The 26,119-nt window shown below is 55.1% G+C and overlaps 11 protein-coding genes across 11 annotated transcripts; 6 read left to right on the forward strand and 5 right to left on the reverse strand.

The window, feature by feature from the left end:
• Positions 1-611: 611 nt before the first annotated feature.
• Positions 612-1,423, reverse strand: CH63R_00540 (ADP-ribosylation factor; the record flags this gene model as incomplete). Its single annotated transcript, XM_018295515.1, has 4 exons — positions 612-704; positions 765-830; positions 907-1,151; positions 1,276-1,423. The coding sequence occupies 4 exons, from the start codon at positions 1,421-1,423 to the stop codon at positions 612-614; spliced, it is 552 nt and encodes a 183-aa protein (XP_018163877.1).
• Positions 1,424-2,899: 1,476 nt separating this feature from the next.
• Positions 2,900-3,678, forward strand: CH63R_00541 (Emp24/gp25L/p24 family/GOLD; the record flags this gene model as incomplete). Its single annotated transcript, XM_018295516.1, has 3 exons — positions 2,900-3,097; positions 3,185-3,392; positions 3,473-3,678. 3 exons carry the CDS (start codon positions 2,900-2,902, stop codon positions 3,676-3,678), a joined length of 612 nt encoding a protein of 203 aa, XP_018163878.1.
• A 1,241-nt stretch (positions 3,679-4,919) lies between these two features.
• Positions 4,920-7,523, reverse strand: CH63R_00542 (uncharacterized protein; the record flags this gene model as incomplete). The annotated part of the gene is made up of 1 exon (XM_018295517.1): positions 4,920-7,523. The coding sequence occupies one exon, from the start codon at positions 7,521-7,523 to the stop codon at positions 4,920-4,922; it is 2,604 nt and encodes an 867-aa protein (XP_018163879.1).
• A 474-nt stretch (positions 7,524-7,997) lies between these two features.
• Positions 7,998-9,295, forward strand: CH63R_00543 (uncharacterized protein; the record flags this gene model as incomplete). Its single annotated transcript, XM_018295518.1, has 5 exons — positions 7,998-8,078; positions 8,145-8,166; positions 8,249-8,571; positions 8,619-8,767; positions 8,962-9,295. 5 exons carry the CDS (start codon positions 7,998-8,000, stop codon positions 9,293-9,295), a joined length of 909 nt encoding a protein of 302 aa, XP_018163880.1.
• Positions 9,296-11,517: 2,222 nt separating this feature from the next.
• On the forward strand, positions 11,518-12,585 carry CH63R_00544 (uncharacterized protein; the record flags this gene model as incomplete). The annotated part of the gene is made up of 2 exons (XM_018295519.1): positions 11,518-12,352; positions 12,488-12,585. 2 exons carry the CDS (start codon positions 11,518-11,520, stop codon positions 12,583-12,585), a joined length of 933 nt encoding a protein of 310 aa, XP_018163881.1.
• A 668-nt stretch (positions 12,586-13,253) lies between these two features.
• On the reverse strand, positions 13,254-14,501 carry CH63R_00545 (Splicing factor u2af-associated protein 2; the record flags this gene model as incomplete). Its single annotated transcript, XM_018295520.1, has 1 exon — positions 13,254-14,501. One exon carries the CDS (start codon positions 14,499-14,501, stop codon positions 13,254-13,256), a length of 1,248 nt encoding a protein of 415 aa, XP_018163882.1.
• A 663-nt stretch (positions 14,502-15,164) lies between these two features.
• Positions 15,165-16,677, reverse strand: CH63R_00546 (Adhesion regulating molecule; the record flags this gene model as incomplete). Its single annotated transcript, XM_018295521.1, has 4 exons — positions 15,165-15,726; positions 15,953-16,451; positions 16,500-16,569; positions 16,624-16,677. The coding sequence occupies 4 exons, from the start codon at positions 16,675-16,677 to the stop codon at positions 15,165-15,167; spliced, it is 1,185 nt and encodes a 394-aa protein (XP_018163883.1).
• A 472-nt stretch (positions 16,678-17,149) lies between these two features.
• Positions 17,150-18,321, forward strand: CH63R_00547 (EF-1 guanine nucleotide exchange domain-containing protein; the record flags this gene model as incomplete). The annotated part of the gene is made up of 5 exons (XM_018295522.1): positions 17,150-17,189; positions 17,244-17,283; positions 17,508-17,887; positions 17,941-18,110; positions 18,259-18,321. The coding sequence occupies 5 exons, from the start codon at positions 17,150-17,152 to the stop codon at positions 18,319-18,321; spliced, it is 693 nt and encodes a 230-aa protein (XP_018163884.1).
• A 592-nt stretch (positions 18,322-18,913) lies between these two features.
• On the forward strand, positions 18,914-19,690 carry CH63R_00548 (DNA replication complex GINS protein PSF1; the record flags this gene model as incomplete). Its single annotated transcript, XM_018295523.1, has 3 exons — positions 18,914-18,940; positions 19,005-19,537; positions 19,597-19,690. The coding sequence occupies 3 exons, from the start codon at positions 18,914-18,916 to the stop codon at positions 19,688-19,690; spliced, it is 654 nt and encodes a 217-aa protein (XP_018163885.1).
• A 340-nt stretch (positions 19,691-20,030) lies between these two features.
• CH63R_00549 (uncharacterized protein) lies at positions 20,031-20,476 on the reverse strand (the record flags this gene model as incomplete). Its single annotated transcript, XM_018295524.1, has 2 exons — positions 20,031-20,221; positions 20,302-20,476. The coding sequence occupies 2 exons, from the start codon at positions 20,474-20,476 to the stop codon at positions 20,031-20,033; spliced, it is 366 nt and encodes a 121-aa protein (XP_018163886.1).
• Positions 20,477-22,066: 1,590 nt separating this feature from the next.
• Positions 22,067-25,661, forward strand: CH63R_00550 (Cyclic nucleotide-binding domain-containing protein; the record flags this gene model as incomplete). Its single annotated transcript, XM_018295525.1, has 5 exons — positions 22,067-23,114; positions 23,167-23,309; positions 23,364-23,910; positions 23,973-24,406; positions 24,465-25,661. 5 exons carry the CDS (start codon positions 22,067-22,069, stop codon positions 25,659-25,661), a joined length of 3,369 nt encoding a protein of 1,122 aa, XP_018163887.1.
• Between the last annotated feature and the right edge of the window lie 458 nt (positions 25,662-26,119).

Below are 26,119 nucleotides of genomic sequence, written 5' to 3' on the forward strand. Positions count from 1 at the left end.
AAGTCTATAACGATTCTGTCCCAACTCAAGACTAGAATCTACTACCTGGACACTCCCCCATACCTAACAACAAAAGACGACAGACTGGAGGAAAAGCAGGCGAACCATCCCTCATGGGGGCACCAACCAGTTGTGAGTATATTTGAGCCCATTTCTCATCCCGTCCCTACCGATAATGGCAGGCGACCTAAACCACCCAAAAGAGCAGAAAACACCGGTTCATGGAGTTTGCAGAAAAGGCAAGAAAGCCAGGGTTCATGAGTAGGCTTCCCCGTCGCATTTGGACGAAGAAACGTATAGAGTTGCTGCGTGAGGACTGTACAGATTTCCCAACCCAAGACGCCCCCTTTCTTCCAAAACGAAACTTGTCCTTTTGAGACCAGAATGTGTGCTTGCTGCGTTGAGAGAATGCCAGTGGAGTGTGGCTCACGTGATGTCAGGACCACCATGGGGAGGAGGAGATGGGTAGACGGAGGAGATGCGAAAAAATGAGTTATGGACTATTCGATTGCCTCATGACCGGTAGCTTTGCGAATTACAACCGTACCAGAAGGGATGACGTAAGAGAGTAGCAGAAGAGAAGGAGTCCGTTCGGCTTCTCTTCGCGGCATTTACTGGTGACCCGCCTTACGCAGGGTGGTGGCAAGCCACTCGAGACCCTCGTAGAGACCATCACCGGAGGTGGCGCAGGTGGACTGGATGTACTATCGAAGGGGTCAGCACAATTGTAGTCGACGGTTTGTCTGCTCGTGGAAAAAACATACCCAGGCGCGTTGTCTCAGGGAGTGGAGACCAAGCTTGTCTGTGATCTCGGCGGCGTTCATGGCGTTCTGTCAAACAGCAGATTAGTCGCATGATTCCTCAATGGAGCCAGAAGGGGCTCGGAAGAGGAGGGAGGCAACGTACGGGCAAATCCTGCTTGTTGGCGAAGACCAAGAGGATGGCGTCCCGCAGCTCGTCCTCGTTGAGCATGCGCTGGAGCTCCTCACGGGCCTCGACGATACGGTCGCGATCGTTGCTGTCGACAACGAAGATGATACCCTGGGTGTTCTGGAAGTAATGTCTCCAGAGAGGACGAATCTTGTCCTGACCACCGACATCCCACACGGTGAACTGAATGTTCTTGTACTCGACGGTCTCGACGTTGAAGCCTGGAAAGATGTCCCATGTTAGCACGCCATTCTTGTCCTTGGTGTCAATGTAGCAGCGGCAGCGGGATGCGCCACTTTCGAGAACGATGACACGAGGACGGATTTGGTTTCAGGATGTGCGTACCAATGGTGGGAATGGTCGTGACGATTTCACCGAGCTTGAGCTTGTAGAGGATAGTGGTCTTTCCGGCGGCGTCAAGACCAACCATCAAAATTCTCATCTCCTTCTTCCCCCAAAGCTTGTCGAAGATCTTGGAAAACGCGAGACCCATGATTGCGATTCGGACTGTGTTGAAGGTCTAAGTGTCGGGTTTAGTTGTGCGTAGAGGAAGAAGTAATCTGTTGAAGACGAGGAGTGTAAGCAAAGCGCGATTGATCAAATTAGTTAATGGTGACGCTTTGAAGGAGAATGTGCGGGCGGGATATAAAGGAATATGGAGATGTCTCCGAAAGGACAGATCTTGACGGAGGCGGGCAGGATCGGGTCACTGACAAAGGTTTGCCTAGGCGCTGACCAGGAGGCGACGTGTTGCGATGATGATCGGTCAAAATTGAAGTTGAGAACCAGGCTGCCGCAATTCGCAAATGGGAGGAGAAGATAGCGGGATAGAAGAAAGTGGATGTGGACAGGCGACGTGGAGGGAGGGAGGGATAGGGATATTGGATTGGGTTGGGGGGGCGTAGCGTATGGTGGGCTGCTCTGTACCGTATCCTGAGGTGTCGTGTCCGGACCAGACCGATGCAGGCACGCGCGCAAGGAGAGCAACTTTGGCCGAGGGGTAGGAAAGGGGAATAGGAATGGGTCTCCGACTGCGAAGATGACACAGAGGCTGGGGGAGCGAAGAGTCAAGACCAAAAAGGAAATGGAAGTATACTTACGTTCTTCACGGTGTCCCTCTTGCGACGGAGAGTGAGAATGGAGAGAGAGAAAGAGGGCGTAGGTAGTCTGCGTGTGATTGTCGGTGAAGGGGGAAGACAGTCAAGTGTCGAGAGGTTTAGGTGGAATAGAGGCGAGCAGAGGGGGTGGGCTTTGGCAAGATAAGTTCGGCTCGGCGAGGTTGGTGGTGATTTTGGGAGCCAGAAAGGCCATGTTTTTCAAACTCTGTGTCCCCACTTCTTCCTGACCACCGCTACAAACGAACGCCACCGTCTGGCCTGCCAAGGTACCTTTCTCACCCGGATTGCTGTCAACGGTACCTAACCTCTGGCTTCATCGGGCACATCAGCTTTAAACTGCCTGCGCTGTCATGTTGCGTGCTGAGGGCGCAAAGATGCTAGCCCACAGGACACGGGCCACTTGGAGCTCCCTACCTGTCTCCCTGTGGCCACCCCCTTCTGGCGAGGTCTACCACTGGAGACCCTTCTGAAGCACGAGTACCCGCATCACGTGCAGGGGTCCTCTGCATTGTTCTTCTTGCGAGGGAGCTATCGGAAAAGTATCGGTCCTTGACAACATTGAGGTTGCGCACTAGTCCCTTTCTGGATCAGCCTCAAGTCCGACCAGACGTCGCCAGAGTGTCCAGACTCAAGGAACAGGGGTCAGTTACCTCCAGGAACTGATCTGGAGAACAGCCTGGACACAAGTAAAGTCGCTCCTTTTTTCCCCCGATTCCGACCTTTTAGCCTGCCTCCCGACTCCAGAATAGCTCGACTCTGGTGTGTCCGACCAGCAGGTTAGTCTGACGACTGTTTTCGAACGACTCTCCCTCCATTTTCGAGAAAAGAGTCTTTGCAAAGAAGCTCCCGCCATGTTCTTCCCATCTGTAGCTAAGCTGCTGCTCGCAGCTGGCTTCGTCCACTCTGCTCTGGCCCACAACATCCAGCTTCCCGCCCACGGCCGCGAGTGCTTCCACGAGTCGCTGCACCGCGATGATAAGATGACTGTCACCTTCCAGGTCGGCGACCGCGAGTTTGGCAGCGCCGGCAACCTGGACATCGACTTCTGGGTATGAGGCGAAAGCATCGACTCCTGAGGCGCGCGAGGCCGGCGCTCAATCGTATTGCATATGACTGACTGGCGACTCCCCAATCAGATCACGAACCCCCAGGGTCAGTACGAGACCTTTGATAAGAGTGTTTCCAACGGCGACTTCTCCTTTGATGCCAAGCACGACGGCAAGTACACCTACTGTTTCGGCAACGAGCACTGGGGCGCCCACAGCAAGGAAGTCTCCTTCAACGTTCACGGTATTGTCTACGTTAGCGAGACCGACGTCCCGGCCGACCCCCTCGAGACTGAAGGTAAGAACAGCCCAGAAACTGGTGTTCAGGTGTACAGCCTGGGGAGGCAGACCACGACTAACACGTGCGCGCACTCTCAGTCCGTCACCTCTCCGAACTCCTTGCGCAGGTCAAGGACGAGCAATCCTACATCGTCATCCGCGAGCGCACCCACCGCAACACCGCCGAGAGCACCAACAGCAGAGTCAAGTGGTGGAACCTGTTCGTTATTGGTCTCGTCGTTGGGGAGTCCGTCTTCCAGGTGTGGTGGCTTCGCAGATTTTTCGAGGTCAAAAGGGTGGTTTAAAAACAGTCTCCTCCGTTTCTTTTCGTTTCTCGGATACCCGTGCTGGGGACGACAGGTCGAAGGCGCAAAAAAGAGATAGGGATCCTGGGAGGGCGGTGTGCCGAAAAAGGACATGATCCCGAGGCCCTGTTGGTGATGAGGTTAACATGTATAGTTGATCATAATCACACATGAATGACACGAACGATTCTGAATATGAAAAGCCGGCTTGGCACGCGACCGAACTGCTATGGATGCATGTTAGACAAGTGCAGGTCTGGTTTCCACGAGGCTAGACCACTTAACATGCGCCTATGTATTCAGTTTCCAAAAATAAAAATAAAAATGCTGAGACATAGCCCGAAATTGTTTTCCTCCTTTTTTCATAACTGCCAGAAACCAAGCCTTCTGTAGGAATCACGCATGCCGCCTCTTCCATCTCCAGGTTCATAGTGGTAGAGGCGGGACGGGAACCTCGAGCTGGCAAAACCTCAGCGACAGGTAAACAGCTTCCCTAAGCCCACCACGCCAACTTGAGCCTGATGAAAGAGAACAACGAGTTGAAGGGGGGGGGGGGGTCCTACCCAGACCGGCTAATAGAACGCACGCCACGTCAATACCTCGCGGCTCATATTTCAGGAATGAACTAGACCAAAGGGTTTCTAGCCCAGCCATGCTCAGTGCGATGACCTGTCATGTACATGTCTCAAAAAACTCTTGACGGGCACTAGGGGCCGTTTGCCGCACGTCAGTCAAGTTTGAGAGGGTCGAAGCTCTGGCTGCCTAGCGATGGCGTCGACGGCTGAGCGCAATAGGATGAGCAACACAAGCCACGCACGATGAGAGAAACAGGTACAATGGGGCCACATGTCGCGTTCGCGGTGCGTGTACATCACAAAGGGCCAAATAAGGGCCAATGCCGATCCAGGAAGCAGGGAAAGGCGAGATATGCATCTTTGTGACTTCGAATTGGGACTTCTTGCTGGCCATACTCTATGGCCATCATGACTCCATCTAACCTGACAGTCGTTATGTACATCATACATCATATGTGCGGCCATATGTATTATGCCTTTCCTACAATAGCCACAAATCCTTCTCGTGGGCTTCCAAAAAAGGTTCGCGTCATAGAATCCAACAAGCCAACCAACCCCTTGACGCCATACCATCTGAACATCCCAAATGAGGCCTCTATAAACAAGAAAAGAAACCAAGAAACTGCAGCGCAAACGTGTCATGCTTCATACGCCCCCAGGGCCGCTTCATGCGTTCGGGTCGGACTCGGGAACATTCTCCTTCGTCTCTTCGGGTATCTTCTCCACTGGGATCTCGACTCCCTTGACTGGATGGATCAGCATTGGGGGTAGGCACATGCGTCCCTCACCACCACGCATCTGGCCGACAGTAGAGCCGTCTTTGCTCAAGTCTTCCGTCTTCTCAAACTCCTCGCCACCGTCGTTGTTGACCTTGAGACCGAGCCAGCGGCGATACAAGTTAGGGGCGAAGCCCGAGTTATAGAACCAGCTGAGGCCGCGGAGATTGTGCTCGCGCTGGCCGAAGACAGATGTGCGAGAACCGCCGCTAGCACCGTTCTTGCCGCCGTTAAGGACCTGAGCCAGATACTCGGTAGGCCATTCTCGGTCGACGTACATGGGGTGAGGGGCAAAGACAGCCTTGTACCCGTGCTGAAAAGCGACTGTCACAGGCCACATCTCGGGGAATGCGAAGTGCTTCCTGAAAGCAGTTTCCCGGTGCATGGTCATGAGAAGGCGGCGAGACATGCGCGATGCCGTGATGATGTGCGCTCTTCTAGGCGGCATGGGCTCGTCTCGGTTGTTCTTGTTATATCCTGTAATGTCCTCAGACAACAGCCAGGTGGTTCCCTCGGGGTCGAAGATAGGATTGAAGGCAATGTAGTCGGCCTCTTCGCCAACGCCCCAGGTGTACTTGTCCTTCTCGTATGTGGTAGGAGGCTTGGGGTCGTTCTCGATTTCAAACCAGTCATCCTCGCTGGTGGGGCGCTCAGGTCCCCAGATGGTCTTCTCTCCTCTCGAGATCTTGGTGGGCTCCTGGTTCTCCTTGTTCCTGTTGGCGCCGGGAATGTTCTTCCAGACGTTGTCGGGGCCGTCAGTACCCATCTCGGATTGAACGCGGGCCATCTGTCTAAAATCCTCCCACGACCCGTGAACGCTGGGGATATAGAAGCGGGCGTTGCGCTCCCAAAGCCCCTTTCGTGGCTGCTTCTTGCCCCAACTCTCGATCTTGGAAAAGAGGTCGTAATAGTGGCCAGTGTAGCGAATGTCCATCTCCCAGGACCAGTAGAAATCATACTCGGGGTGCTGGTAGGCGAAGTACTGCATGGCCATAGTAAGACCGCGGTACACTCCGTGAACGGGCAAGTCGGGGCCACGAGTGTAGAGGTCAAAGATGCCTTGGTAAAGGGACAGCATCTGAGTCTCCGTCCATAACGTTACCAATCCCCTGAACTCCTCCGGGATCCGTTCCCTGATGCGGCGCTCGTAGACCTCGTGATCGGCCCAAACAGGGTACGCTGCGTCGTTCTTGATCTGCACCAAGAGATGAACATCATACCGTCCGCCTGAGGTCAACGCAAGCTCCGAGATGACTGAACGAACGTTCATAATGTCTTCCTCGCGCCAGTTGTACTCGTCCCAGACACGGATCACGACAGCAGTGCGAGCAACCTTTTCTTTTTCCGCCTCGTGTTCCTTGTCGGCAGTCTTGTCGTTCTGAATGCCCGGTTTGGCAGCTGGCTCCAGGTTCTCGAGGGGATCGCGCGTCACAAGTGTCGCATTCTGGGCAGGCTCATCGATGAAGAAGCCACGCGCGGAGGGGATCTTAGGGGGCATCGGCTTGAATCTGTCGGTGTTCGCCTGGTAGCAGCGGCGCTGAGCGTCCGCCCAGTCGACTTGGCGCCAGTCAACCTTGGGCGTTTTTTCCCACACATCTTCGGAGCCTTCCTTCTCGCCATGCTCGCCAATTCCGAGGCCGCCAGCGGGAACAGAGTAACCAAATCCGTAAGGCGCGTAGCGTCCGAAACGTTCGTAGCAGATGCCTTCGGGCAGATCCAGGAGCTCGTAGGAACCTTCGACGTGTTGAGGGAATCCTTGAGGACGGCCCTCGAGATACCTAATTGGCGGAATGCGAACCTTGTTGTCTTTGTCGATGAAGCACTCGTTCATCTCTTCGGGTCTGGTGACAAAAACGGAACCAGGATGCTCGACGAACTCCTTGCTCTTGGGGACAGCTCTCCTCACAGCATCGTCCTTGCCATCCTCGCTCGTCGCGGTGGCCGTGGTATTGATGTCGAGCTGATCCAATGGAATCTCGTCCTCGGAGCGCGGGTAGGAGGGGATGTACTGCGAAGGAGGGACAATGGACCTGACGCCACCATAGTATCTTTGAAGGAAGCCGAAAGACTCCCATACCGGTGGGGGGTCCGGCTTCTTTTCTACCTTGCCCTCTATGATCATCTTATTCTCGACGTGGCTCGCGCGTACCAGGGACATGATCATAAGGATCATGAAGGTCACCAGGCCGAGGCAGAGGTAACGAATGATTCGATTAGGAAGTCGGTAGAGATGGGTGCGTGGGCGTCGCGCCGTCGCAAGGGCCCGCTTCGGGAGCATCATTGCGGCGCTCGAGAGGGAACCCGAGGTGTGTCTTGAACTCCTGGCACTTGGCGAGGATGTGGAGGAGTAGTCTTCCGATTCATCGTCGGAGGAATAGTAGTCGTCGTCATTGGAGAGGCGCTCCTTTGTGCGCAGAGGACTCAGTTGCTCGTACTTTGGCAGTCTACCAGTGCGATTCTCGCGAGACCGCAATGGGTTTGAGAACATGCCCATGTCGTTGGTTGGGCTCTAGGTCTGGAGGCTTTCCCGTTAGGTCGTGCGGACGAGAGCAAGGGTCGTGAGAGATGCTTTACCACAAGAAACCCGTGAACACCGCTGGTTCCCGCGAGAGTAGCCCGGGGGACGGGCTAACTGAACTGACGTCTGTTGCGGTGCTGCTATCCGCGTGTGTGGGGAGTCGTCGACGGGCGTGTCGGTAACGAGAGACCCAAGAGTTCGGCGGAAACTGGGTAACGTATGGAATGTACAACGAAAGATTGTTGGAGATGTACGGATACTTTTGGGCAGAGTAAAGGACGAGACCTCGAGACGCGACCAAGAAAGATGGAGATGCTGTTCGGGGGGCGGGAGGGGGCACGATGCTAGGGCATCATATGGAAATGAAGCGCGGCAGGGGAAGCGAAAGACGGAGGTTAGTTTGGGCCAACAGAGCCCACTTGGAGTGATATGGATCTATCAATGTTGGATATGAGGTGTCCCCTCCCAGGCCCCAGACGACGGCGGGACAACAAGAAAAGAAAGGCAGGAGGAAAACAGCAAAAAGACTGGGTACGTACAAGCTTGTCTAATCCCCGTAGCGCTGCACATCCGACCTGTTCTGCTCGACTTGCACAGAAATGGTTCGGCAGTCCGAGAGGTACGTACACAGTGTTCGTCAAGTACGCCTCCCGTTATTGTTCGGCTGGCAGGAAAAAAAAGAGGGTGTGGAGCTCTTCTAGTGTCCTCCCCCCTATCCCGCACAATCGCCGCTGAAAAGATTGGATCTGATTGGGGAATTGGTGGGGATTTCCAGACGACAACTGGCCAACTGGATGTTGCTCTGAGCAACGGCAACGTGGGCGGTCTCTGCAGGCAGAACCACCACACCGCGATGCTGCAAAGCGACCCCCCGTCCGCTGCAGCCAAGGATGGACACAGCGCCGCCGCAGCGCCGCACCGGACGAGACCCAAAGCAGCGACGAGCAGCCAGACGGGCGAATTGCACAATGCTTACTGGGTACGCTGGATCGCCGGCCCTTGGCTGGCTGGCTTAGGATTCAAGGTGCGCGCCAATGCGGGTCTCCCAGAACTTGCAGGACCCAAAGCAAGGGTTGTCGCCTTGGTCTCGACTTTTTTTGCAAGAAGCTTGACTGGGGTCTCCCTGGCAACCATTCAACCCATTTCCGGGACTGGTTGCCCGCTACGGATACAGGCTACGTACAGAGTACAGCTCGGCCTCCCTGGTTGAAGCATTGGAGGTGTGTTCCACTTCCCGTGCTCCTGCAATCCAGGACCGTCGTAGAAACTGCTTCCTTTAGACACTGTGAAGGTCCCTTTAGGCAGTCAGCCCACTCTCATATCACGACGAGAGGCTGAATGGCTAGCAGGACTGACGACTGACTAGGGGGAAACAAGATGCCCCATCCGCAACATGTATTGACGCATTTTGTAGGCGCAACCGACGAATTGCATCAGTCAGGCAACGCCACCCGCCCGCGCCGTACCTTCCAGTCGTTTCCTGTCTTGTTGCAGCCGCCCTCATCCTACTCGATGTTTGGGGACTGGACGAAGCTGCAACATGTTCGGACGCGTTCTTCGGTTTCGTCTCAACATTGCACGCTTGGCTCTTTCTTGAGACAACCAGCTGGTCGCTCAATTACCAGCCAACAGGTCTTTCTTCGGCCAGTCCAACTCAACCTGTTTCTCCTGGATCCTGTTCCATCCATGCACCCCGCAGTGTCTCCTCTCGAATCTCCAATTTCGACGTCATGCTGCCAAGCAGTTGATGGGAAGACAAGCACCGCAGAGAAGAGCGATCCCTACAGGTATCGTCATGTCGCCTTTTGGGGGGGGCTATGAATTGCGATTTGCGATTCGGCTCATTTCAGACATTTCAGACGCTGCGGGATTGTCGCAATGAGTGGCCTATTACCAGACCAGATCGTCATGTGTCGTCAATCCATCAAGTCATGTCCGTTTCGCAAATTCCAGCCGAACAAATTTAGAACACGCCGAGATTTACCACGCGAATATCAGTTTGCATACCCATTTTTCATCTTGTCGTGCATGTGGCTGAGGGCGTCCGTCTGTAATGGCGTGTCCCGTATTGTGGTTTGTGTGGTACAGCACCAGTGGACTCTAGAAGTCGCCCCCTCCCAAATGCAACCCCCTATGTTCACCCCTGAGAAACGTTATCTCCTGAGCCAACGGCCTGTGATTGATTGACTGATTGATTGGTTTGGCCTGCCCTTCCTTGCCTTGCACACCTGTCAAGATTGGCTCCTCGTCGATGAGATTGCCCGTTCTTGATGGCAAGGCCGCCTCGATGCGTCCGCGTCTCACCCAACACGGGCCGTCCCAGACAGGAATACGGATAGTCTCCTCAGACTCGGCAAACCGCGGGACAGCAGCAAGCCACACTCCTTCCTCAAGGGTCTACGGCGGTTCATGCGCGGTCCATCGTCAAGTATGTATTCGTGTTTGCAGCAGCTCGACAGGCGGAGGATTCGGAAAGCAGTAAGCACACGGCTTGCTTGACATTGGCAAACTTCACTGTCCAGACACGGCCCTCCGGCCGGTTCCGCGGTGGTGGGTTGGATTTTGTAGAGTGCCGTGGCCCTTACAGCGGGGCGCAACTCTGTTTCTGTCCATCTCCAGAGTCCAGCAGACTGCCGACGCTGTCTGTGGGAACTGTGCAGCTGCGAGAAAAGGAAACGAGCGTTGCAGCGCAGCGGATGCTGCATCCCGACGCCCCCCGTTGGCCCGTTGTCGATGGTGCTCGGAGCGGTGCATCCCTACCCAGCCAGCCAACGTGTGTAGATACGAGCCCAAGCAATTTTTTTCTTCGTGCGGGATATGAAATCAGCAACCAGCCGGTATCGTTGAAACGAGTGTCGACTTAGGAAACTCGCCGCTCCTGAACATCTCAACAAGACAAGCGACATCATAGTGCAGCACTGCGGTCAGCCAATGGACCAGCAGCACTTCGGAAAGGAGTCGGCTGATCCGCTGCCGAGTCGTAAAGGGCGCCCCTCTTTTTGCGTTTTGCGGAGACAACCACGCGTGATGCTCTCCCCAACCTTTACTAGCCTCTAGAGCACCACCTCCTACTCCTCCTGCTCGTCGTCTCTCACCGTTCCCCGGAGAGCCAAGGGGACCCTCCGTCACCGGCGCTCTGGGAATCATTCACCCGAACTGGCGGTGGAACCTGAACGACCTCAGCCCAACGTCACAGCTTCTTCCGTCGACTGCCGTCCGGCGTCGACCCGCGTTGCTCAAGTGCGGTCCCGCCGACATTGGGCGGCTAGCACGCTCGCTTATTCAATGTTGCCTTCGTGGGAGAGGGGGAAGAACAGATTCGTGTATCCGTATCGGCTTCGAAGCCGTTCTGCTGATATTCTGCTGGTATCCTGCTGGCATCCTGTGTCTGCAGTGGCCCCGGCACGAGCTCCGAATCATCCCAGCCCCAGCATGTAGTGCTCGCTCTGCCCTAGCTTGCTCGCCGAGGCGGGAACTTTGCCCATCTCTACCTCACACGAGCCTAGCGCAGTGTCGAAAGTTGCAGGCGAAAGGCTATATGCGGCGTTGCGGTTCAAACTTCCCTTCAAACCAAGACTAGCCACTCACGTTTGACGCTTTTGTCACTTGATCAGCCGTCACCTCGCCCGCCCAGCTTCCCGACCCCGCATAGGTCTGACCTGCGACGCAGACCCCCCCCCCCCCCCCCCCCGGTGGCTTTGTCGAACCTCGTGGCCACCGGTTTCTGCTGTGTAGAAGTCAGCTTGACCTCGTACGTCCCTCTTTGGTTTGCTTTACTTTACCTTCACTTCGCCCCGTCCCTTCTCCTTTACCTCGTTTGCTTCCTCTCATCTATACCTCCTCGCTCCGTTACTTGCCTTGCTTCGAGGACCCGTGTGCTGAAAGCCCCCCTCTCGCCCCATCACATCGAGCCTCGACGGCCGTGCATATTAGTGCCCATGTGTCTCAATAACACTTGAAGAATCACACAATGTCCGTTGCCATCACCACGTCAACGTCGAACCTCCTCCATGAAGAGCCAGCCAGTGCCGCTCCTGACGCCTGCCTGGGGCTAGACCTCAACCAGGCCACTGGCAGCTGCGTCCTCAAGCAGGAGCCCATATCCATTACCCTTAACGGCCCGGCCATCTTCACCCTCTCCATGACTCTGGCTCTCATTATCCACTTCCTCGAGCCCCGGATCGCAGAATGCCTACTTCTCTTTGTGCCCATCCTCCTCCTCGTTCGCAACGACTACCACAACTTTCTCGGCCTCGGCCCTGGCGGCACCCCCGCCACCTTCCAGGGCTACATCCGCATCGCTTGGCTTCGCCTGTGGGCTCTCAGGGACCCCTTCACCGCGCCCGAACCGGACCCCAATCGCCTGCCGAAGCGGGGCATCCTCCTCCAGGCCGATGGCCTGCACTCTCGGCTCCTCCCCTACCGCCCCGGCCCACGGCCCCAAGTCGCCGGCATTGCGCCGCAGCGGCAGCTGGACCAGCACGGGACGGTGCCGCACTATCACGCCCTGCGGCGGACGCTGGAGAGGCTGGCGGTAGGGAACCCGGCTCGTTTCGGTACGGCACGGTCCTGCCTCGAGAAGCACGGCCTGGGGCTGTTCGCGCGCCACCCTGTGAACGTGACGTGCAACGGCGAGGTGTGCCACGTCCACGACTCAGACCACTCGCTGCACATGAACCTGCACCCGGAGGACATCCGCGAGGTGCTGGCCAAGGGGTGGGGGCAGAGGCATCCCCTGGCCTGGAAGGGGAGGCTGTTGAGGATGCCTGTGCCGGAGGAATTCATCATGGTTTACGCTCCGCGAGGTACGTTCGGTTCCCGGGGTCGGATGGACGAGTCCTGTTTACGGTTCACCGATTGTTCATAGAGCAAACAGGCCAGGTTTTTGGAGAGACCCTTGCGTTCCCTTGTACCTGAAATGTCGCTGACATCACTTGCAGACGACCACGAGCTGAAGATTGTGTGTAGGATCATTGAGGCGGCAATCTGGTACGTCGTTTCCGAGAGGACGGAGATCCAAGTCGAGAGGGCTGTTTGAGTCTGGATGCTCGGGTGGCCCTTTTCGCGTCGAAGCGCTTATAAGCACACATAGTTTCCTGTCTCGGGGTTTCTTCCTCCTCCTTGCAGCTCACTGCATTTATAACTTGCAGCAGATTGTGATCAACACTTGGAGTTGGGGAGTCGTGATAGAATAGCCTGGATTTAGAAAAAGACAATCAGAAGCAGCAAACCCTTTGCCTAGTTTTTCCGCCTCTTCTTGACACTGCCGAAGCCGGGTGTGAGTCGTGGTATGTCTCCTGGCATCCACACATCATCTGATATCATCTTCTGTTGTTAATCGCTCCCTCTTCCATGCCTGGCCTCGACTTCCATCCTGTTTTCCAGTCTTACACTCTTCTTGCGCACTCGCCTTTCCGTATTGTCGTCTCACCGCACACACCTCTCTTCTCCTTCCCTGCTTTGGATGGCAGAGGTCGACGCGAGCAAAACTCGAGGAACTATCGAGAGAAAAGCAGGACGGAGCTGTGGAAGGCAACACCAGCCATAACAAGCGAGCATAGCGTAAAGTAATTCCTTTTTTTCGAAGTCGGTTTCGTGCCATTGGTTCCCGCGGTATTCAGTGACACAAAGATCTACAATCATAGCGTGCTTCTGGATACTCTCAAGCCGCAGCGATTCCCCATCTCTCCGGGCCCAGGCCCGGAATCATTCGCTGTCGCTCGCCTGTCCCTGCTTCGACTTCTTGAACCTCTCCCTCCCCGTTGCTGTCGACGCCTCCACCACCCGCCCGTCGAAGCTACGCCCATTCATCAACTGTATACACGCCTGCGCGGACTGCGGCTGGGAGAACTTGACAGACACAACACCGTCCGGCTCCTCATCGTACAGCACCACATTTGTGACGTTTCCCAACTTGGCGCACTCTTCGCGGATATCCTCCTTGATCTCCAAGAGAGCCGCCGGGTCTTCCTCCAGCTCCGCCAGCGTGAACATGTGCTTGAGTATCACTGTCTTGTCCCATTTCGAATTCGTCTCCGTGGGTATCGCCGCCGTGTCGTCATCGCTCCAATCAGCGAGCTTCGCCGCCATCTTCTGCGTCTTGCGGATGATCTTCTGCCGGTCTCTATCGTTCCGTTCCCTCTTCGGCTGTGCTGACGTCCCCTCCCCGTTGTCGCCGCCCTTGCCCCCCGTGCCGCCTGCTCCTTCCGCCCCGTTCTCGTCATATTTAACCTTCTTGTAGCTCGAGTCTGCGGCCTGGACGCGCATCTTCGGCGCCTCGCCCGTCCCGGGCTCGAAGCGGAACTCGGTGTCGTCCAGCAGCATGATGGCCATCTCTACGCTCTGCGGCTTGAAAAATACCACAAGCGCGTCGCCCTTGAAGTTGCCCATCTCGTCCGTATACATCTTGATACGCGGCCGTCCGCTGTCGATCTCCTCGGCGATCACGCCCGCCTTACGCGAGAACACCTCGTGCACCTCGTCGACGGTGGCATCGGCGGGCAGTCCTGTAACGTAGACGGCCGTGTTCTGGCGCGGCTGCGGCGGCGCTCGCGCGGGCTTGGCCTTCTTTGCGGGACGAACTTTTCCGTTGCCGTTGCCGCCGGCTTCTCCCTGTGCTGCGTTTATGCTGCCGCCGTCCTCTGCTGAGGTGGGCGAGTCTTTGCGCTTCCTGGAGTTGGTCTGTTGCGGTCCCTCGCCGTTGATGTAGCCTGGGCCGGCGCCGGCTCTGGACAAGTCTGCTAGTTGTGCTGCGGTCTCGTCTTCATCGTTGAAGGGATCCAGGGGTACGTCTGCAGGCTCGGTCCAGGTCGACGTCGCTGGGTCAAACTCGAGCTCGGTGCCGTCGTCGAGGACGGCGAGGTACTTGTTATCGAGCTTGGAGAAGGAGATGCGCTCGTCAGTGCCGAAGTCGTCGACAGAGGTCGGCAAAGGGTCTTTTAATTGGTCTGTCATTTTGGGCGACACCGCAATCGGTCGGAATGGTTCGGTTGTGTCAAGAATCGGCTTGTATTGCGCAGGTTCGAAGGGGCTACACTTTGAAGCCTGCACTACGAAATCCGATCGCACTCTTCGGTGACGTTGGTGGAGCAGCGGCATGTAGGTGCAGGGATCACGCACGCACATTAGGGGGTTCAGTGTGGGGTCCATCCCAGAACATCCTGGCCTGCCACTACGATGCTGTTTGTCCTCACTGCTCTTCTTGCAAACACGTGTTTATCTACTTTCTCTCATTCAGTAACCATGGTCACAGTCACGTACAATATACACCAAAATCAAATTGTAGGTAGTCGGCCAAGATTTGCAAGCTCTCACAACTTTTGAACGGGGAAAGCTCTCAATGAACCTCTGATAAACGGGACAGAAGTATGGGAGGCTTCTCACACCAACCGTCACGCTGAGCGGCCCCTTGCCATGGTATGTGTGTGTGGTAAGCTTCTGTGAAACAAACTCTTGCTTCTAGGTTGTTCTCCAGTTTCCCACTGCCATCTCTTGTGAGGCCCATGTCGAAAGGCCATCGCAAACGTCGTCATTGCTGAAGCTGGCATGCCGGGATCAAGCAGTCTATCATCTTTCTCTATTGTTTCATCCTCCTACACTTGTTTGCCTTGTTCAACCCTAGCCCTGCTTCTTCTCCTTCACCGCCGACTTGATACTCTCAACGAAAGCCTCCACGGCCTCGCTGCCGCCCAAAGGCATGGCACCGCCCCTCATGTAGCCGCCGTTGGGAACCTTGACGCTGAGTGCCCCCGCAATGGTAGGAAGACCACCGTCCCGAAGCGCCATAGTCAAGCTCCCGAGTGCTTGGTGGAACTGAGGGCTTCTGAGAACTCTTTCCAGCAGGCTCTTCTTCTCTGCCAGACTCAAAGTAGCCTTGGCGGCGTTTGCGGCCTCTGCGGTCGGCTCCGAGTCGCCCAAGTCGTCCGATTCCGTGGCAAGGATAAGAATTGCAGGCGGCAAAAAGCTCAAGAGGCTATCGATGTAATCCTCTGAGGCCGATTGCAGCATCGGAACGGTGATCTCGTTCGGGAGTAGGTGACTGAGGTAGGGGTAGGGTTTGTCGGCGTGTTGCTGCTGCTGTCCGCCTTGCTGAGACCCTCCCAGGCTGGCGTTACCGCGTAATGACTCCAAAAAGTTTCGAACAGCAGCATCCGCATCTGTGTTCGAGCCACCAGTGGCGCTATCAAGCAGTCAGCACGGGAACATGTCAATAGACGAGTCGAGCCGCGGGCACTACGCTGAAAGGCAAACTCTGAACCCTCGTGTCTTTTGAAAAGGCTCTAAAAGTACAGATGGCGCCATATCGCGGGCCTCACGTCTTTCTCTCGCCAATGCCCATGTAGTTCGCGTGATTCGAGTGACCCTGGACTCCGCCAAATAGAGACATGCATCAGGAAAGAACCTACGCTCGTGCTCCGTCACTTCCGCCCTCTCTGGCATTCTCGCCCTCTTCCCGGACATCGCCACCTGTAGCGTCGGGTCCAGCACCGCCGCTACCCCCGTGAGTCTGGTCGCCTCGGTCTCCCTGGCCTTCAGCATCTTCCATCGTCTCATCGTCGTCATCGTCTCGTCTATCATCGGTGTTTCGGACTTGTGCGAGCTCTCGGCCGACGTTGACCTCTTCGCCCTGGAGAAGCATATTGACAATCTCGCCAATCTTTTTGTCGCGAGGGCTGAACCAGCTAGGGTCCCCGTTGCGCGACTGAGGCTTGGACTGGAGCCAGAAGAAGTGTCTCTGAGAGGAGGATCCGAACTTCAGGACAAAGATACGGCCGTTGGTCTTCGCTGAGGGTTGATCATCGGCGGTGTGGGCGACGAATTCACCATCCATGGGCACCATGACGAGGTCAAGATCGGGGCTGTCCAAGGTGGCGTTGCGCTCTCGCCAGCAGAAGTGGATCAAGTCTGTCGTCTGTTAGTGATACCCAGAACTGAATCGTCGACCGTACGAACCATCTTCGGAGTAGAGATAGATGTAGCCTGGGGTCGCCTGCGGCTTGATCTTGTAAGGCTTGCTGGAGGTCTACGATCGAGGTCAGCGGACTGGGGTCTGCAGCATGGAGACCAAGTAACGAACGTCTGCATCACAGATGCCAGCCTTGAAGGTTATTATCGGCAGAATGGACGCCATGCTGGGCTTTCGATCTATGTGTCGATGAGTGAAAGGAGGAGGAAACGGGTGTGGCTGTGAGGTTCGAATTTGACGATCGTTAGTATCGTGGTTTGGAGAAGAATGCGGTTGGCGTCAAGTTGAGCAGCTTAATCGATTTGGAGCTCACAGCTGCTATTGCGTAGTAGCTCCCTGCCTGCCCCTAGACAATACTGGACCAAGTGGGCTGGCGGCGTTGGGTCCATTCCACAAGCAGGGGTATCTTCGGTCCGTACTTAGTCCGAAGAGAGGGGTGCGGCGCTGGGCAACCAGGTCCTGTGGGGTCTGTGCCGCCCAGGAGGTGAGTGAAGAGCACCGCAATCAAAGAGACCAGGTCAAAAATTTCCAAACCCCACCTCGACCTATTTCTACCTGAACCTCAACACATCCTTCTTCCTCCCGCCTCTTTCCAGATTCCCCTTTACTTCCCCTACACATCCTTCAAACCGCAATAATGGGCTTCGCCGACCTTCTCACTGATGCTGGTGCTGCCAGTAAGTTTCTGCAGCGTTGATTCTTCTTTCTTTCTCGGCTGACAATCGGGTCAGTGCTGAACAGCTGGCTCACCACCCGCTCCTACATCGTCGGGTAAGTAGAGAATCCCATACACCGCTTCACTCAGAGATGATTTTCTCGCTTCCCCTTGGCTATATGATGAGGAAAATTGGTCCGTGTTTCGGAGGCAGCCTCAAGACCTGCTATTTGACGACAAAACCAGCACTTTGTGCAACTCTGATCCTGCCTTACCCATTCGCTTGTTTTTATTTAAATATACATCTCGGGAAAGACGTGGCCGCTAACATTCGGCACAGCCACACTCCTTCTCAGGCCGATGTTGTCACCTTCAAGGCCCTCCAGTCTGCTCCCGATGCGGAGAAGTACCCCCACGCCGCCAGATGGTACAAGCACATCTCTACCTACGAGAGTGACTTCGCCACCCTCCCCGGCGATGCCTCCAAGTCTTACTCTGTCTACGGCCCTGAGGCCAGCGAGCTCCCCGTGAACCCTGCCAAGGCCCCTGCTGCCGAGGAGGATGACGAGGACGTCGACCTGTTCGGTTCTGACGACGAGGAGGAGGACGCCGAGGCTGCTCGCATTCGTGAGGAGCGCCTTGCTGAGTACAAGAAGAAGAAGGAGAACAAGCCCAAGGTCGCTGCCAAGTCGGTCGTCACCATGGATGTTAAGCCTTGGGGTATGTTGCATTCGACCTGGACCTGGTGATTAAATACTGATATGGATCTGCAGATGATGAGACCCCCATGGACCACCTCGAGGCTGGTGTCCGCGGCATCGAACACGACGGTCTTGTCTGGGGTGCTTCCAAGCTGGTGCCTGTTGGTTTCGGCATCAAGAAGCTCCAGATCAACCTCGTTGTTGAGGACGAGAAGATCAGCTTGTCTGACCTCGAGGAGCAGGTAAGCTTTGAAACCCCTTCCCCCACTTCCCTCGTTGGGGGATACCCTACGAATTACAACTTCTTCCGTAACCCACCTCGAATGCGTCCATCCTAGTCAAACCAACGCACACAACGCATAACGGTAATAAATACTAACAAGATCCCAGATTTCATCTGAGCTCGAGGAGTGGGTGCAATCCGTCGATATCGCTGCCATGCAGAAGCTGTAAGGTGCTTGATGATGAACGGGAGGGACGAATTCACGAGGCATGACGGTGGAGAAATGATAATCCATAGAAATCCTCAAAAAAGATCAGGCTCAGGAAACGCAATAGTTTTCAGCACCAGCAGAGGCAATACCTCTAGCTCACAAAAGAGTGCGGGCTCAGGACTTTCATGAATACAAATGAGGTTATGAAGACCTTGAAAGAAGTCAAATACACTATTCTGTGCCCCCATTGTCGTGAAAGTGGTAGTAGTAATGCATGCATGTCTCCAAGTGAGGGGTAAAAATGGTACTTCATGACAATGATGCCCAGCGCCAAAAACGAAAAAAAAAATTACATTTGGCTTGCCACCTGATGTGGATTGCTGCTCTGGTGGGGCAACGCTAAGTGAGGGGCACTTTTTCCTTCCCAAAAGGGTCAGACCAATGCGACGCGAGTTGACTGGCTTGCTGCTTGCTGATTCCACAAGACCCGTCCGTACATGCGAACACGCCAGCTTCAACGCGACTCCTCGACACGACAAGCATCAGCCGTTGCTTCATCACCCACTCACTTCTGACCTGACTTAGCTTGAGACGACAATCATTTGAACGAAATGTACGGTGATCTCGGAAATAAGCTGGTATGGCCATATGGAGGGGCAACTATCCGTCGTCGATGATGCAGGGGACTAACGCGTCTCGCAGGTGCAACATGGCAAACGAACCCAAAACCTCGCACATTTACCGGCGTACCAAGCTGAGATAGTACGCGCTGTCACGCGCGAAGTAAGAGACCTGGATAAAGACGTGACAGAACTACTGGAGCCTTTCCAGGGCTCCTTCGATCCGTCCGCAGACCAAGCAACGGCATGTACAGTGCTAGTCAACTACCTCTCGATGCGAAGAAACAAACGGTGCCTCCTCGCCTATCACCGAACCCGGACCGACAAGTTGGAGGAGCTTGCATGGAGGGGAGTGGATGTGCTCGATTTGTCCGGGCAACAGGTGCGAAGCAATGTAGGATCGTCCACCGGAGTGCCCAACGGCAGCGCCGACGGCCCAACAAGCAGCCTGAGTCCGCAAGAGGAGGAATACGTAAGACAGTATGGTGATCTCCTGGCTGCCTACAAGGGCCAATGGACAGATATCGATTTGACAGGCAGCTTGGAGCCGCCACGAGATCTCTTCATCGACGTGAGAGTCTTGAAGGATGCGGGGGAGATACAAACCGAGTACGGGTGAGTTTGAAATTGCTTGAGCCTCAGTGGGAGGTCGTTGTCTGACGCCGGGGATTTAGCGCCATCAACCTGACCAAGAACAGCCAGTTCTACGTGCGGCAGGGAGACGTGGAACGACTCATAGCACAGGGTTATCTGCAAAAGCTCAGCTGAAGAGGTGGGGCCAACCCAGAATGCTCTCGACATCATGGTCTGGAGATAAGGGTACTGAGAAGAATGTGTCTTCATTTCTCTCGCTCTTGGAGTTCGTCGTAGCGTAAAGGGTATGGATGGTGGGGCGTCTGAGCCAGTCTGATGCACGGTCGAGACTCTGCATGGTCATCTACACCCACATACCAAGCAGTGCGCAGATTGAGGGTTCTTTCTTGATTTTGTGGGTGGTACCACCAGTGGCAGAGGATCTTGAGACGGTACGTCAAGATGACGCGAGAAGCTTGACGTCTGAGCATTTTGCTGGCGTCTTGCGGGATGTACGGGGTACAAGCATGCAGTTTCAAGGGGTCGGGAAACGGGGAGCGGGATTCTCAGAAAGGAAGACCAAGCTGACGACGGAGTCGTCTCCTGCATCGGGCTCAAGTGACGGAACCACCACAAACAACACCAACGACAGCATGGCTCGGAACAAGATGGGGCCAAGATCTGCAGAGCGGATGACCTCCGGGCGGCCGACTGAGATACCAATGGCTAATACGGTAGGCAAAGTATTATGGCCCGCAAGAAAACATGACAGGGCTGGAAGCAGGGTAGCGCGTGGCTCGACAGACCTGGATTGATGCGCTGACTGAGTCTGCAACGAGCCAGCTGCTCCTTTTTCTTTCCCTCCTTTTGTTTTTCTCGGCCGCCATGAAGGGAGGGTTGGGGAGAGATGTCTCGCATGTGGTAGCAAACGTGCGTCTTCTTGTCTTTAAGGGTGTTATTGGTCGACAGCTTGGCTCGCATGGCTCGGACAGGGAGTGGTTGCGCGGGGTAGACATCGGATGCCGCGATATCGGCGCCCGTCGAGCCGGAAGAAACCTGATAGCGCCATTCGATGATTCGGATTGCACTGAAACCGCAGACAGGTCCACGATTTTGGGCATTCCTCGGTCGGCGCCATCACCCAGAAAGTTACAATGGGCTGCTCAGTCGCATACGCACACACAGCACAAGCACAGGCAAGGCCTAGTGCGCTGCATTGATTATGCGCTGCATGACGCTCGCCGTTGGCCGGCTTGACTGACCCGAATGGTTAGCCTCCTGATCGTCAGCCCAGCCCAGAGAGCCGAAGCAGGAAACCGGGATACACTTAGCTTCCCAATCATTGGTCCGTCTTGCTGCAGATATGTCGAGCCATCAAAATAGATAATGACCAATTGACAATCGGTTCTTCTCATGAAGAGAGTCGCCTCCTGCAGTTGTTCAATTTTGAGCATTGCATAAGCTCTCCAGACATAAGCTTGGACTGGGATACGGTGGCTTCGATACATGATGTCCTAGACAAAGTAGTAGTGTATATGCGTCCAGAAACCAAGCGACGTCTTTCTATCCGCCCGCTCTCTGCGGCCCACGGGCCAAGACCCGGAGCTATTGGCCTTGGCTTGGAGGAAGATGTGGTGGTGTCGCCCCTAGCTTCCAGAGTCCAGAGAGAAACAGAGAACTGCAATCCTGTATCGAAAGTGGGGGAAGCCGACCTGGTGAGGGTACGGTGGACTGTCCCTTCCACTGCCTGCCGCGGCTGTAAGTGGCTCGCTGGAGGGCGTCGCTGTGCTGTGCTTGCATGGGTTGTCGCGGCGTTACGTAGGGCGATTCAAGCAGACAGGCAGGCACCGACGGCGGCAGCCCTGGGCTGCGGAATGGCCGCCTGAAGAAACCGCGAGGATGTGCGCTAGGTTGCCGCAAAGAGAGAGGTGTCCACGCACTTTGGTATGGTGGCATGCCGTTGAAGGCACGCTAGTGAGGGGCGACGAGCCACATGCAAAATGCAAATTTGACCTGGATCAAGGTTTGTCTCCATTGTCCGTCCAATTCTACCTACCTACGTGCGTGCACGCCATGTTGACGACAACCTCGACCAGTTCTCTCTCTCTCTCTCTCTCTCCCTCTCCCTCTCCACCCTTCTTTCTCCGCTAACCCTCTTTTACTGATCGCCCTTGTTGCTCTCTGTCTCTCAGGTTCATCCACGTCGCGGCCGTTTTTCTTGATCAAGCGTTTAGTTTTGCAGCCTATGGCCTTTCCGCTCCGCTCGCCCACCCAGACAACTTACACGGGGGCAATCCTTGCTTCGCCTGTAGATCTAGGCCTCAGTCCGTCGACCACCTCCTAATACACTTTCCCATCTCTTATCTGCGCTGAAGCCCACCACACATTTCTTCCTCGCGCGCATACCCCAGCCGATCTTCTCATGTTTTGAGCTTCTCATGTTTTCCAGATAAAACTTGCAACAAACAGCCGCACCACTGGCCCGGCCACTTGACAATTGGCACCTTATAAAGGTGCGACGTTGAACCGAGCTGGCTTCCTGTTGCTAGCCAACCTACCCGTCCGCGAGCCATGGCCTCCCCAAACCTTGGTTTCTCTCCGTGGCGGAGAAGAGCCGCATCTTTGAGCTCCCAGAGGACCGGCGAGAACAACAATCCTGAGAATCCTTTGCTCAGTCCAGGCCGAAACTCCCAAATGGCTGATCCGCGAATCTTGTCGTCTTCAGTGAGCTCCAGTCACCGGGAGCCGATCCGTTCCTTCATTCATGGCAATGTGAGGGACCACCTAGGCAAGCATCCTGTAACTGGCGCATACGTCACGCCTGTCGCGCATGCCGCTAACCGTCTACAAACAGCTCCCGTTGATAGCGCCCAGTACGCTCGCAGCGTGCGCGAAGACACAGCAGAGCTCGCCTCGTACCTCTTGTCTGACAAGAAGACGGGCCAGAGCCCAGCCTTCCTCTCCCGTCAACGCTCACAATCATCAGCTCTCGCTCGGGAGACGGCTGTTTCGGACGACGAGGATGGCGACGAGGATGGCGATGAGATTGCGCACGTCACGAGCTCCGAGACCATTCCGGAGGTCTCGGAACCGCCTTCACCAGACGAGGATGCTGAAGGGGTCATCGAGGACGGCCCATCGATTCTGACGAACCTGCTCAAGAAATCACCCCCTCAATCGCATCGCGACCCATCGCCCGAACCCCGACCCGAGCCATTGGCGCTATCCGACCCTGAACCGAAGCGAACCTTGTCCACAGATACACCAAGATGCGAGCCGCAGCGGTCGACGGAAAGAGTTGTCGATGAGCCCACCGAGCGCACTCCTCTGATTCCAAGAATGTCGTCGGATAGTTTCGAGAGCTACGATACAACCGGATCCACCGACGGGGTCGATGTAGAAGGGCAAAAACAGAGACCGAGGAAGAAGTGGCTGAGAGGCCTAAAAGATCTGACTGTCAATGTGGAGGAGCACCTTGTCCACGGCATTCAGATCGCGACGAGCCCCAAGGCCTGGGACCGTCGAGCTCTGTGGCAGAATGCTGTAGTGGCCCCAGCATCTTGCCTGCCGGCGGTTGTTGTTGGCTTACTGCTCAACGTTCTTGATGCCCTGTCTTATGGTGAGTCCTTCGCTAGCTATCCCGTTGATTTCGTCCGATCTGACTAGGCTAGGCATGATTCTGTTTCCCCTCGGCAAGCCCATCTTCGCTGGTCTGGGGTCGGCGGGCATATCCATTTTCTATGTGAGCACCATTGTTTCTCAGTTGACTTTCTCAACTGGAAGTATTTTTAAAGGGGGCGTTGGTTCTGAACTGGTAAGTCGCTCTCTTTCCGGATGTTGGAGCTCGGCTAATCCGGTCCGGTTCTAGATTGAAGTCGTGCCGTTCTTCCATAACATGGCCCAAACAATCACGGACCATATCGGCGAAGACCAACCCGATGCCGTGATCGCGACGACAATTGTATCATACGCGATCAGCTCCATGATGACTGGCACCGTCTTCTATCTCATGGGCAGGTTCAACTTCGGCTATATGGTTGGCTTCATTCCGAGACACATCTTGATCGGCTGCATTGGAGGTGTCGGTTGGTTCTTGGTGGCCACAGGATTCGAGGTCTCTGCTCGAATGGATGGCAGCCTTGAGTACGACATGGACACCCTACACAAGCTGTTCCGGAGCGACACGATACCTCTTTGGGTGACTCCCCTTTTGCTCGCCATTGTGCTCTTCTACAGCCAAACTCGGGGTGCATCCAAGTACTTTCTGCCATTGTACATCATCTCGATTCCGGTTGTCTTCTACTTCTTTGTATTTTCTCTTGATGCGCTCGAGCCTGACTCTCTCCGAGATAATGGGTGGATTTTCGAAGGACCCCCTTCGGACGAGCCGTGGTGGTACTTCTATACGTTGTACAGTATGTCGAATCTCGTCCCCCCCCCCCCTCTGACGCTGGTCTGTGCTTACTGTTGATCTTAGAATTTAACCTGGTCGAGTGGGATGCTGTGCTGGAGTGCGTTCCTGCAATGCTGGCCCTTACCTTCTTCGGTATCCTCCACGTCCCCATCAATGTTCCCGCCCTAGCTCTACAGAGCGGGGAGGACAACGCCGATCTTGACCGCGAGCTCAAGCTTCATGGCTACTCTAACTTCATCTCTGGCATGGCTGGCAGCATTCAAAATTACCTTGTTTATGCCAACACCGTGTTCTTCATGCGCTCCGGAGGAGACAGCAGGCTTGCTGGTTACATGCTGGCAGCTTTAACCTTTGGCGTCATGATCATTGGCCCCAAGATTATTGGGTTCATCCCCATCATGATGGTCGGCACTCTCATTTTCGACCTTGGCTTTGAGCTTCTTCTCGAAGCCGTGTGGCTGCCGAGGAAGAAGCTGAAACTAGCCGAGTATCTGACGGTATGTCGTGTGCTCATTTGCACACCCCCTTATGAAAACTTGACTAACCCCCGTATAGGTAATCGTCATCGTTCTCGTGATGGGCATATACGATTTCGTCATTGGCATCGGTGTTGGCATCATTCTCGCATTTGTTTCACTGATCATCCAGACGTCGAGGGTGTCTGCTGTCCGAGCCAGCTACACAGGCGAGATTGTCGGCTCTACCGTGCGCAGAAACCCCTCGCAGCATCACTACCTGCAGGAGGTCCGTCGTCAGATCTACATAGTCAAACTGACCGGCTTCCTGTTCTTTGGCACGGTCGTAAGTGTCGAAGAAAAGATTCGCGCTCTGATCGACGACAGTGCCTTTGCTGAAAGGCCCATCAAGTATCTGATCCTGGATTTGTACCACGTGACGGGTCTCGACTACTCCGCTGGCGAAGCCTTCAATACCATAAGCAGATTGTTGGACAACAAGGGAATTGTCCTTGTCTTGAGTGGGAAAGACGCGGAGAGCGAGGTTGGTCGCAATTTGCGGGCTATGGGACTCGGCAACGATAGCATCGAAGTCACCTTGCTTCCAGACCTCAACTCGGCTCTGGAGAGCTGCGAGAACGAGCTCCTCAAGACGCTGTACGCTAGTCAAGAGGAGTTGCGGAAGGGCTCCCGTCACGCACCCACTGCCAACCTCGACGTGCCTACGAAGCCAGATCAGACATCCTTCGACTTGGTAATTAACTCGCCGAGACGCAACCATCTTCACGAAGCTGCTCGGAACGCATTAGCGAACACGGAGTCGTCGGGAACAAAGAGATGGCAGAGCTTTAAAGAGCCCCTGCGTTTGATGCTTCAGATCTTCCAGGGACTTAGCGACAAGAATGAAGACTTCTGGTTCAGAGCGGTGGGCTACTTCGTTCGGAAGGAATACACAGCTGGCACCGTCCTCTTCACGAGAGGGGAGCCGGCCAAGGGTTTTTACCTGGTTGAGAAAGGCATCCTCCGCGCCGACTACGACTTACCCCAAGGCTCGCTGACGGAGAGCATCGTGGCCGGAACGACCTGTGGCGAACTACCATTCTTCTCCGAGACGGATCGGACTGCGACGGTGACAGTGGATAGAGACTGCGTCGCGTGGCGCATGGACAAGGAGGGCTGGCAAAAACTCCAAAAAGACCAGCCGGATGTCGCTCAGGAGCTATTGAGGGTGTCCCTGAAGCTGACAAGCGAGCGAATGACCTCCATCACCTCTTACATTTTGACCATGGCCGGTTAGTGCCTGGATGAAACCATGCGCAAATTCCAATACTTCACTTTTTTTCCTTTCTTTGAATCACAGGAGTTGGCAAGGATACTACTAAAAAAAAGGAAGGGGGTTAAGAAAGGGAGATTTGACATATTGGCTGGTTGTCGTTAGCGACGTTGTCTGCATACTTCTTCTGTTGATAGCTTTCTTGAAATACCTAGACCTCGAGTCACACAAAGAGTACGTAGGTCCTTTCTGCATAAGCGAATAGAGTTGTATAAACAAGAGATGGTGATATTGCATCATGTTCTAGAAAGTGGTGTCATTGCGCCAGGGATACGGAGTTTCGAGTCAATAGGAGAGACATGTCTTGCCCACATGTCTTTGACAAGCTTGATAACGGGCGCCGCGAGGGCTGGGCCCTGGTGCGGTACCAAATGGGCGGGCTGTCTCTGCCGCTCCGTGCCTGTCTGTCTTGGTGTCGTGTG

The sequence above is a fragment of the Colletotrichum higginsianum genome, chromosome 1, assembly GCF_001672515.1.
Source record: "Colletotrichum higginsianum IMI 349063 chromosome 1, whole genome shotgun sequence".
In the NCBI taxonomy this organism is placed as follows: Eukaryota; Fungi; Ascomycota; class Sordariomycetes; order Glomerellales; family Glomerellaceae; genus Colletotrichum; species Colletotrichum higginsianum.